Raw genomic sequence first — 11,705 nt, forward strand, 5'->3', positions numbered from 1 at the left:
ATGAATAACCACACGTACCCATTACTCTTCATTCAAGAGACCCGCTCCTGTAAATTTTTATTGCAGTCGATCTGGCATATTATTAGTACAAAACCAGAAATCACACACACTTTTAAAGTGAGCCCGGCTCTCTGTCGAGGTGATAGCTATTATAACATAGTATCACAATTACGGTACTACAGTGAATGTCGAGTAAAAGGGCTCCCTGCATTTTGCCTGCTAGGAACACGTGGATTCCTACAGCCCCTCGAAGCATACTCACGAGATGCTCGTCATAGAATCAAGTGTCGCTTTGTCGATGTGAATTATATGCCTAGAAATTTTACCGCCGTCAATCCCTCCTGTCTGGGGCAGCGACGAGAAACAAGATTTGCGTTCCTTTTGTAAATTTATCTGCAAAAGTTCAATCACACCTTAGCTCAAAAGGCCTGTACCCCACCCACGTGAGTGAACTTTTCTTTCCAAAAATAATCCGTCACATAATCGACTCACCCATGAACTTAGATTCATTCTTCTTATAAACGTAATGATGATAGACGGCCCATCCAGCCAGGATGAAGAGCACTGCAAATGCGTACTTCAGCGATGGATCCTTCACTATCGGTGTAATGGCAAGAAAAATGGAAATAGCAATGACGAGCCAAGGGACAAAGATTGGGACCTTGTAAGGCCTGACGATGTCAGGTTTTGTGTGCCTCATCACGAGGAGTGCTACCATAGCCAGCCCATAAAATACCCAGGTTAGAAAACTAGCAAATTCAATCAGCTCCGTGATGTTTCCCACCAGAATAAAAATGAAGGTGGTCAAACCCTGGAAGGCAACAGCAACGGTCGGTGTCATCTTTTTGACGTGAATGAAACTGAACACTTCTGGAATGTGCCCTTCTTGTCCAGCCACGTAACAGAGCCTAGCTACCCCAAATTGCACACTAATTCCACACCCAAAAGTTGCAATAGCGACCCCCAAAGGGATGGCGTATCCAAGCCAGGATGGTAGGGCTCTTTCAGCCCAGAGAACCGCGACTGCAGGAGAAGACACCATTTCAGGTATCGTGAGCACAGCCATGTACATGAGGTTCATCGCCACGTACAGAAGCGTTACCATAGGTACCGATATCAGAATACTCCGCAGTATGTTCACTTCTGGTCTTTTTACTTCTTCCGTAACAATTGTAGCCGAGGTCCAGCCGTCGTAGGCCCAGAGTCCGCTGTAAAACGCCAGTGCAATGTTCCCAGGGTTCGTCGTTGTCCCTTTAAAAGGGTCTTTCAAAAGCTCTGTTCGCCCAGATCCAAGCCAAAAGATCCCTCCACCTATGATCAGGATGCACGCCGCTACCTTGCAGACTGTAAAAATGTTCTGTACTCTGACATAGAGTTTAACACTCGTCATGTTTATGTAGGTCATCAATCCCAGAGCCATAATGCTGATGAGCTTGATCACCATCTGCATCGATTCGGCTGGCACATCGCCAATCAAATGAGAAAAAGGCTGTATGATATATTCGGAGAACGTTAAAACGACTACAGCCACTTCAGCCGGGCGAAGAACCAGGACATAAATCCAGGAGCAGATAAAGGCAGGTATCGGGCCAAGGTATCTGTGTATCGGACAGAAGGCTTCTATGAAATAGACGTATTCAGCACCTGATCGAGGCACCACCGTGCCCAGCTCTGCAAACCCTAGAGCCCCGAGCAATGAGACGATCCCACTTAAAGTCCAGACTATCAGACACAGACCCACCGATCCTGAATTTTCCAGCGCACTGGTTGGCGAGACAAAGATTCCTGAACCTGTAGAGAAGCAACGGATTTCCTAAGGTACCTGTACGGCGAATCTGGAATCGAAGTCACGGTTCACAGGGGCAAGAAGAACTGAAAGGGGATACAACGGGCCTTCCATATTTTCGAACTACAAAGTTCGCAGAGGAAAAAATCAGCGCATAAATTTCTGTCACGTTCTCAAAGAAGATCGGCTGTCAAGTGTCGCTGGTCTCATTGTAAATGGAGCCCATATTAAGTGGCGCGATACACAAAAGTACCTCAACTCGGCTCTTTCGAACGAGGTGGATAATTGCCGTATTCATCGTTCAATATACAGGAATGTAGCACCATGATGCAATATTATATTGCGTTAGTCGAGTTATCTCACCAAGATTGAATCTACCAGGAGCTACCTACTAACCCAGTGATGGATATTCAGAAGTACTATAGGTACGACGCGTACGGATAACGCGATTATCATAGCTCAAGATTAAAGAGTCCTTCTAACGAGTGGAACATTGGAATTAAAAGTAAAATCATCCGGTGCAGTCGTGCTACGATGAATCATCGCGATAATCCGATCATCCTCAAGTGCGCTTGTAATCGCTGCAGAATTTTTCCAAAAAGGTCACGGGGGACTCGATTGCAAAGCGCAGATGAAACAAAAAATTGACGGCTCAACAAGTCGCTTCATTACTGACAATGAGATTGAGAACTTTTTTGCGTACCACAATTACAGGAGCAGCCGACGCTTTTGATTGATCAGAGATACGTCCTTTCATATTACACTATTTTCATACCAATCATAACGGCGACGATCATGTTGACCGCGCTGAATAATCCCAATTCTCGTTTCAGGTGTACCTTGCCCTTCTCGTTATCGGGTTGGATGTTGGGTTTCATGTTGCGATTTTATACGTGCTCGGACGTTGTCTAGCTACAACGAAAAATGTTAACTGTTGGAAAAGCGATTGAAAACCGAGGAACTGTGGCTGAGCGCGAGCTCAAAATTCGAACGAAATTCGCGAACCGGAAATCTCACTTCACCGATCGAGCTCCTGCCCTCGTTATCACTGGACGCCCAGCACCGAACCGACGTCTCCGTTCATCGGTGCACGTGGTGTTATACATACCTATACGAATGGGCTTAAGTATCGCCGAATCCTAACGGAGACTGTAATAGGTCATAATTATGTTACCGCTCGTTGCGAAATGGCAGTAAGAAGAATAATGGCGATATCTCTTCTTGTTCCCACGCGAATTTTGACCACCTTCCTTCGCATGATCGAGCTCTTTATCATCAGCGTTTATCGCATTTTTCAAACATCACCGATATTTGCGGGTATTGCGCTCCATTTTATTTGGGCAATTAAACGTCGCGCATCCTCGGAATCGACGTATCGGATAATCGGCGATAAACGACTCTGATTTGAAAGATAAGATTGCCTTTTGGTAGCTCGTCGAGCGATAAGATATCCGCTGTAATTGCGCAATACAGATATACAACAACGTAGACGCGTCGATCGAGGATTAATTAAACCTTCAGTCAATGGTTGCAGATAAGTAAAAGCGTATTACGTGATAAATGATTGAACCCAAAATCAAATATCCAATTGACAATCCATCGAGTCGTCAAATATCACAATGTAACTAATCCCTCCAACTTTTTGGGGGCTTTTCGCTTTTTCAACCGCGAGATAAGCCAGGGTAACTCGACAGAATTTGAAATGTGCGTTTTTCAGCTCTCTGCCGCTCAGTCCGTCGAATGTTTGACGAATTTTTGAAATTCTGGTCGTCACGCCATCCGGCAGCGATTCGTAGAATTTTACTTCGATCCGTAACGTCATCTTTCGATAAACTGAAGTACCCCGAGGCAAACTCACTCTGTATGAATATGCCAAAATAAGAAAACAAAAAAAAAAAAGAAGAAAACGTAAAAAAAAAAAAAATAAGAGGAACGAAATTTCCGCTACATGTCAAGTTTTCATCTGTTCATTTCATGCTGCGATGGCAGAATAGCGAGTCAAGTAAATTATTGGTTAATGTGATGTTTTGTAAGGGTAATAACAAGGCAAGTAAGTTGATTTTTTACGTCCAATGTTGCTCGAGCGTAAATATTCCTGTAACCTCATACTTTAGTTAATGACAAACGTCGCAATTTCACCGTTGAAACGAATATTGGGATAGGAACGAATTGTTCGTTTTCATCGGGGTCTCGTCCTCACGTAGTCTTCGCATTATTCTTCTGCACGCTTTCTCTAGCAAATACATCAACTCCCAATCTGCTTGCCACCCGATTCCTATATTTATAAGTAGCATAAAAAGGTCGAATCAAATGTCACTCGTAGAATAGCCAAGCTAATCACTTTGGTGTCACTAAATTCATCATACGCACTTATTCACGTCCGGGACGTCGCTGTTTTTTCGATCCCATCACTCTGCGTTCGAGTCCTGGCACCAGTTTTTGCCATAATTAACTGAACCTTGAAAGATTCCACATGTTTGAATTACGATTACTAAAATATTCCCTGATTAATGAAGAACGCGAGAATGGCTGCAGAGCGCTTTTTAACCTGGGTGAAGCAGTCTCCCAAGTGTTTTTCTAAGATTGGCGAACAATATGGATGAATGTGAGGACGGACACTTGGCTGAGCACCGAACGCTCGCACCTATCTCCTCCGTTGATTCCGGTACAAAAGTAGAGTCCCTTTGAAAAAAGTTGGTTACAACCTCTTCGATCGAGAATAAAGTCAGATGCTTGCGCTGAAGGATATCCTCACCTTTGAATGTTTCGTTCTAATTTCAGAATGCCAATACAGGCACCTCAGTGGACGGAATTTCTCTCCTGTCCAGTCTGCCGTCATGACTTTGACGCGACACAGCGTGGTCCAATATCGCTGGGATGTGGCCACACCGTCTGTCGGACTTGCCTTGCGAACCTCCAACGAAAACAGTGTCCATTTGACCAAGTATGCGATTCTGTCTACTGCTCGACTTTGATAATAATTATCGCCGAGGCATCTAGTTCTCGACAACTGTCTAAACGATTCCCCATTTCCAGAGCGTTATAAACACCGAAGTAGAAAGGCTGCCGCTGAACGATGCGTTACTACAGCTTGTCGGTAGCCCGGTTACTCCAAATTCAGGGAAAGCTCATTCGGAACTCGTCCCCATCGAAGATCACGCTCACTATCTTGCCGCCAAATGTTGTATCGAAGAGCTTGCACTCTACCTGAAACCATGTCAAACTACACCTGCGACAGGTAAAATTCTCATGCGTGTTGTTGGCCGTAAGATACTCAGTACAAGTGAGCAGACTTAACAATCCATTGATTCCACAGGGATGGGTCTTGTTTCGAGGCCCATGCAAAGGAAACTGGTTACACTAGTTGGCTGTCAATTGGTGGAACCGGAAGGTCGGGCGCGGGCTGTAAGGGCGGCGAGAAGCTTAGGGGAACGTTCCGTGACGGAGTTAATTCTTCAACATCAAAATCCCCAGCAGTTAAGCGCCAATTTATGGGCTGCTGTGCGTGCGAGAGGCTGTCAATTTCTAGGTCCAGGTAAATCAAAAGTGGGAATTTAGCGGAGGAATGGGTTTGAGAATCTCGTTGTTTCTCAACGGTTACTGCATTTGAATCGTTCGTATCGTACAGCCATGCAAGAGGAAGTTCTGAAGCTGGTACTGCTGGCGTTGGAAGATGGGTCCGCTCTTTCTAGGAAAGTTTTAGTTATGTTCGTGGTGCAGCGTTTGGAACCCCATTTTCCTCAGGCTTCAAAAACGAGTATCGGACACGTCGTACAACTTCTTTACAGAGCGAGTTGCTTCAAGGTTTTGTACAATTCATGTCATTGCTGCATTCTCATCCCAAGTATCGAGATATCCGTAATAGTTCTCTGCATCTTGTGTCAAGGTATCGAAACGCGAGGGTGATTCTTCGTTGATGCAACTCAAAGAAGAGTTCAGAACTTACGAAGCTCTGAGGCGAGAACACGACGCTCAGATAGTTCAAATAGCCACAGAGGCGGGACTGAGGATTGCACCTGATCAGTGGTCCGCCTTGCTGTACGGAGACACCGGCCACAAGTCCCACATGCAAAGTATTATCGACAAACTTCAGACTCCTCAATCGTTTGCTCAGAGTGTCCAGGAGCTCGTCATTGCACTGCAACGCACGACAGATCCAGGACAATTGAGCAGCCTAAGACCGCAGCTCGAATTGCTCGCCTCTATCGACCCCAGTCCAGGTATCCGTCATTTTCAAATCACCCGATGTCAAACAACTCGAATAATTTCACCAATGTAAACGTTCTCGGTTCAGAAACTGAGGCTCCGACATGGACCGAATGTCGTGGCGCTCTGGAAGCCGTGAGAACCGTCGTCGCTGCGTTGGTAGAGTTTATTCAGCAGCATGGAAATCGAAAGCCGCAGGACAGTACTCACAATGCAGGACCCGGTCAGCCCAAATATAAAGTGAGCATGTGCCGTGACTTGGCGTTGAGGGGATCTTGTCCACGAGCGACGAGTTGTACTTTCGCTCACAGCGGTCCGGAGCTCGACAAGTGAGTATATTCGCGGTCGACGAGTACTCTTTCATTCGTGGATTGACTCTGTCGGTAACAAAAGTTGTACATCTTTTGCCAGATATAGATCAAAGCATCGGAAACTCAGTGTGAGGTCGAGCCTGTCGTTAACTGGAAATTCCGAGGTAAAAGTTGGAAAATCAGCTGCTCTATCCAACAACAAGGGGTTGAAACAGTGCGACGATCTCGTTTACCATTCCGGCATGCCCTACGATAACGTTCTCAGAGAAAGTAGGTATCACTCTGCGTAAACTTGTTCTTGGACTCGCACCTTATCTCCTGGTCGTTGACCGATCCCATGTTTCATTCGCAGATTTCACGTCAGGGACCAAAGTCGGTTCCTCTCAAGATTCTATGATTTCTAACGACAATAACTTCGTCGGACCGATGCCGAACTATATATCTTCGCCAACACAGTCTTTGAATCAGGTACTTCCTTCGAAAAATGTACAGATGCAATACGCGCATTACGTTATGCCTGGCCCGGGTGTGGAGTACACTTCGCCAAATTCGCCTACTTGGGATCCTCCGCAAATGACACCTACCGTACACAACAATGCTGCTAACAACAACAAGAAGGTTATACAACTGGTTCGAAGCATAGCGGTCGGAACTGTTTTATAGATCTTAAAGAAAAGAACAAAAAAAGAACTCACTTCTTATCGATTTTTTATAGCAGCGGTCCGTCGCAAAGACCTTGGCAATGCTGCTGCATCGAAAAATGGAAATTATAAGTCAGCTGGAAAATATCGTTGGAAAACAAACGCCCGTACAGCTGAAAACTGTAGGTAATATTCATCGCGCAACAGGGGAATCTGACCTCATCAAGCATCCTTTCGTTTCAGAGCAACACTTCTCAGGGAGATCAGTTAACCTCTAATTTTTCGATCTGGACAACTGCTTCTGGGACGCAAGTACCTCCACCTTCAAACATCAACTACGGAACGACATTTCATCACTCGGACTCCATATTACTGGATGACGAATTTGTGCCATTCGACACACCTCCAGCTAGTAAATACGGCCCTATTTCCAGAGTTACCAAGCCATTAGTCAGGTAAAAACTCTTCGTTCGATAATTCGATCTCTGATTGTTTATTCTTCGGCCAACAATAGTTTTATCCGCAGATCTCCGAACGCGGTACAAGCTTCAACTTTCTTTGGAGAAGGAACTCCTACCATACAAAGACGACCAATGCCCTCCGCAAGTCCCGTGACGTCGTGGCATTACGGACATCAACGTGAGCATTAAAAAAATATTGTAGATTGTTCAGCTGATGAAACATTTCATCTTCATCCAGAGCACGCGATGGGTGGGCACAGCGGAGTACAGCCTCTCGCCGGCTCTACCTTCGGAGATGGTTACATAACGGTCGGTCGTGGGACGCAAGAAACCAATTCTCAAGTACAACTTTCTCGCCAAGAGTCCATGTCTAAAGAGTATGCTCGGACATTCGTGAAAATAATTCCGCTATTTTTAACAGCTTCTAACGACTCGTTCGAATTTCAGTTTGCTACTGGAATCGCAGAAGGTGAAGCAGCAATTGAAGCATCTTGAGGAAAAAATCAATGAGTTGAAGGTAATCAATGGACCGGGTTAACCTGTCGATGTTGCCTCGCCTTTTCGATAATCAATTTCCATGAATTAACAGCTCGCCACCCAAGGAGCCGCCTTCAGCGAGGGAGAAAGATTGGCTCAAGAGTTGCAGATGATCGAAGCAGGTATTAGAGAAAAAGAAAGAGACGTACGCAACTGGAGTCCATACGGGATGTCGTGGTTTCAGCCATCTAGTAATTTGGTGCAAAATCACAATCTCAACAGAGATTACGGAGCCGATGAGGTGAGCCGGGTTTGACGTTCCTCCGATAGGGTCATTAAACATTATGTCGAACTAGTATTATGGATCGTATGATCTGATGTGTTACCTTACAGGAAGATACGTACGAGGCCGGAATAGCAAATGACATGCGTGAATTGGAACTCCGATGGGAATTTGAGTTGGAAGAACACGAAAAACGTTGGTCGAGCGAAGAAGACAATATCAAGAAGTGAGCGGATATTAGCTAGGTGATTCCTCAAGACACTCTCGCATTGGTATTGTTATCACCCGTTAAGCAAGACGGTCGGAATACTCAGCAGAGCTATCGAGAAATTGGTTAGGATAGGATACGAAGCCTTAGATGGGGTATGTAACTCTGAAAAATTAGAACTTGGTTTGGGTATAACATATATGTAGACAGACATAAAAGGTATTTTTTTAATACCGCTTGAGGAGTTGACTATAAAACATTCGCGCTGAAACTCGTAGGCGAGGTATAGAATTGCCTGATAGTCATCAAATAGTGCATATAGGGAGTGAAAGAAAGATTGTTTTTAAAACAACTACGCATATGAATATGGATTTGTTAAAATTTAACAGAAGTTAGTGTCAGTGTTTTATAAACATGACAAAATATAGCATATTTATTTATATATTTGCAGATCGTGGCAAAACACATAATATTATATACGTCTATAAATATTCGGGAAGAATGTTAACCAACCTGGAAATAGGTTTTAACTTAGAAAGACGCCTATAGATACATACACGTAAATGTTATGCATATTGGGAAATAACACATTTTATGGGGGAATTTGGATAGTTGGTGTCATTGTGAATTATTCTAGTTATTCAACACAATCAAGTGAGCATCGCTCCGATAACCACAAAAGTTGATAAAAGCCATGGAGTAATATTTTCCAACCTCGTTATACTGTTTTTTACTTTTCTATGTGCTGTTCGCTCACTCAATCAGTTTCGATTGAAGGAGTACTCTTTGAAAAAAACTTTGATCGATTTACGATAATCGTGAAAATATTTTTTCAATTTTGGGAAGAACTCGAAATTTGTTCTCGCAAAATTCAAGTTGTTCCAAAAGAGAACATTAAATTGTTTTGGAGCTGGTACTTTGGCGTGGTGAAAGTAATGAATATTTCTTAAAAACAACATTATGTCGTTGGGTAAGCTTGCTTGCATGGTGTGACATAATAAATAATAATATAAATATGTCTACTAGGATAGCCATTGAATTGCTTTCTATTTTTATGAAATAATATATAACTCAGATATTAATGTTCCAGTTTTATTGGAAGTAACAATAGAGAATTTTATCGAGAATATGGTTTTCGGAAGGTGATTTTTCCAGCCTTGAATTACAATATGTTATTTTTTATACATTTGTAAGAAAGTCGCTCTGCTCACGCTCATTGTCGCGTATCAGCCTTGCGAAATAATCGGTGCATACCGAATCACTTGTATTACGTAGCAAACTAAGAAGCCCCGAGCTCGACCTCAACCGTGGTGCGTTACTGAAAGAGAGAAACATAGAAAAACAGTGTACCGTCAACGTTTCATTCGAAAGACGAAGTTTGTTTTTTCATTTCTCGATTACTGAGCTGTTGAAGTGATAGTTGCACTGTTAGTGTATGGAATTGTTACAATGTATCGTTAACTCGTCGACATTGAAGGCACGCATTGCAGGTCGAACGGACCTCAAAGATATTCTAACCTGTCACACTGCAATTGAAGCCCGTTTTTTAATTAGGACAAAAAAAATATTCTAAGATCGGATGAATTTTAGCTATAGAATAAGACAATTTTAAATTATGTTTGGTCCGTCTTCTTTGTAAAAAAGCGAGAACGAAGAGAAAGAAAAAAGACGTTGATTTCCTAAAAAGTATTATGAATCGGTGTCTTTACGAGGTACAATAATGCATTTATTTGAAATAACATTTCACACATTCATCTATGATTCTACGAGTAGAACAATTGCATAAATTTATACGTGCCCGATTAACCCGGAAAATTCTACAAGTATACAAAATACTCGAAAGAATTTGTGTACTATAGTATACTACAGGTGTAACCAACTGAAAACTGTTGTAAATCATTTCAAGAGGGCACGTTTTTACCTTCCGCTTTACTATAGTATGAAAATTGTAACATCGATAATTAATATCCGAATTATGGTATGCATTTAACTCAGTGATCTTCACAGTACTGAAATGCTTGATTACTATGAAAGCCGTTTAAAAATTTCGCCTCCGTTAAACTATGCAATTTAATATAGTTCTAATAATAACTATACAAAATTCCAGAGCACTGGCCGATGAGCTGAGTTATCGTTGCACTGCAATTTTGGTGGCCTTTAATCTCATCGTATTATTCATATCATATGGTTATCAATTTTTTTTTTCACACTATTTCAACAATACTCGAATAACTATTCGATTTATCAATTGTTGTTAACTACGTGATGTTCTTATGAAATTTAATGCAATACCTTTGTTTTTATTAGTATCAAACACAACGTCATGCTTATTTTAATGTTAATCATAATATCCTTTTATCAAAAAGTGAGCTAGCGTCTTTATTGGTTCAATTGGATTGTTCTCAACCCGATTCTTTTCCGAGAGCATCAATCATAGCTGGTAGACAATTACAACGAATCATATTAGGTTTGTTAGAAAGATTAAATCACCTCTAGGATTCCAACAAAGGTGTAAATTTACAAATCGGCTGTAAATCATGCTCAACGTGAATATTGAGTGAGGGAAGGAGGGGAATGTTAACTCAATTTTCTGCAGTCGAAAAACTATGTATTATTCTCACTTGCCTACTTTAGCATTCTGCGGAGTACATAAGAACGGCTGTGTACAATGGGAAGTAACGAGTGCAACAGGACTGTTTGTGCAAGCTTCGTATTAATTACATGTTAAACATGTCACTATAATGTGTATGATGATACCGGCATACCTATCTTAACGGTATGAAACCACATACAATCTATACAGTAAAAGTTCTTTGTTTGAACGTACAATAAAATTCGATATAAATTAATCATATATTATATTTTATACATATCGGTATAGTATGTATGATACATAATCGGTACACTTGGCAGAATTTTAATCGAGCAACACCTCGTGTCACTTGTGTTACACGCGTCTCACTATTACTTTTCGACGTTTCCTACCCTAAAGCCGACAATTTATAGAATTGATAGTTAGTAGACTACTGAGAATCCATCGCAATCGTTCATCCTTGAAAAATTTTATAATTATTGTTATATGTTTTGTATGACAAGTGTACTGTATACATGAAGTGTAATATATTTATATGTGTATTCAATTACATATCGCGCGACCATTGTTTGATCTCATTCTGCATCAGTATGTGTGGAATTTTTTTTTTTTTTTTTTTTTAATTATTCTTCTACACCATCCACACAACGATTGATATTATCCTGACGGTTTTATATCGGTGACTCCTGTCTTATTCCTTTATGTAAATCAGTTTTTCTCGGGTGGAACTGGTTTACCA

At 42.0% G+C, this 11,705-nt stretch overlaps 2 protein-coding genes and 1 long non-coding RNA gene across 3 annotated transcripts; 1 reads left to right on the plus strand and 2 right to left on the minus strand.

Annotated features, from left to right (window-relative positions):
* Positions 1-21: 21 nt before the first annotated feature.
* LOC105686278 (b(0,+)-type amino acid transporter 1-like) lies at positions 22-2,797 on the minus strand. The gene is made up of 3 exons (XM_012400932.3): positions 2,562-2,797; positions 493-1,791; positions 22-393 (listed from the first exon to the last, which is right to left on the minus strand). The coding sequence occupies exons 1-3, from the start codon at positions 2,662-2,664 to the stop codon at positions 332-334; spliced, it is 1,464 nt and encodes a 487-aa protein (XP_012256355.3). The 5' UTR covers positions 2,665-2,797; the 3' UTR covers positions 22-331.
* An 882-nt stretch (positions 2,798-3,679) lies between these two features.
* Positions 3,680-11,518, plus strand: LOC105686642 (roquin-1). Its single transcript, XM_012401660.3, has 16 exons — positions 3,680-3,836; positions 4,568-4,730; positions 4,823-5,024; positions 5,103-5,321; positions 5,415-5,590; positions 5,673-6,006; positions 6,081-6,321; positions 6,404-6,573; positions 6,656-6,921; positions 7,019-7,126; positions 7,188-7,399; positions 7,471-7,583; positions 7,644-7,782; positions 7,853-7,922; positions 7,995-8,183; positions 8,276-11,518. Exons 2-16 carry the CDS (start codon positions 4,569-4,571, stop codon positions 8,393-8,395), a joined length of 2,721 nt encoding a protein of 906 aa, XP_012257083.2. The 5' UTR covers positions 3,680-3,836; position 4,568; the 3' UTR covers positions 8,396-11,518.
* Positions 3,842-4,451, minus strand: LOC125502069. The gene is made up of 2 exons (XR_007279880.1): positions 4,157-4,451; positions 3,842-4,061 (listed from the first exon to the last, which is right to left on the minus strand). It is a non-coding gene; the product is annotated as an uncharacterized LOC125502069 (long non-coding RNA).
* Positions 11,519-11,705: the final 187 nt, after the last annotated feature.

The sequence above is a fragment of the Athalia rosae genome, chromosome 8 (genome assembly GCF_917208135.1).
Source record: "Athalia rosae chromosome 8, iyAthRosa1.1, whole genome shotgun sequence".
In the NCBI taxonomy this organism is placed as follows: domain Eukaryota; kingdom Metazoa; phylum Arthropoda; class Insecta; order Hymenoptera; family Athaliidae; genus Athalia; species Athalia rosae.

Bases quoted from the DNA above. Each gene is read 5' to 3' on its own strand.
- LOC105686642 (XM_012401660.3), top strand. From the start codon at position 4,569: ATGCCAATACAGGCACCTCAGTGGACGGAATTTCTCTCCTGTCCAGTC. The intron at 6,574-6,655 runs GTAGGTATCACT...TTTCATTCGCAG, and splicing joins CGATAACGTTCTCAGAGAAA to ATTTCACGTCAGGGACCAAA. The intron at 6,922-7,018 runs GTTATACAACTG...GATTTTTTATAG, and splicing joins CTGCTAACAACAACAAGAAG to CAGCGGTCCGTCGCAAAGAC.
- LOC105686278 (XM_012400932.3), bottom strand. From the start codon at position 2,664: ATGAAACCCAACATCCAACCCGATAACGAGAAGGGCAAGGTACACCTG. The intron at 1,792-2,561 runs GTATGAAAATAG...GCTTCTCTACAG, and splicing joins GATCGTCGCCGTTATGATTG to GTTCAGGAATCTTTGTCTCG. The intron at 394-492 runs GTGAGTCGATTA...GAACTTTTGCAG, and splicing joins GAATGAATCTAAGTTCATGG to ATAAATTTACAAAAGGAACG.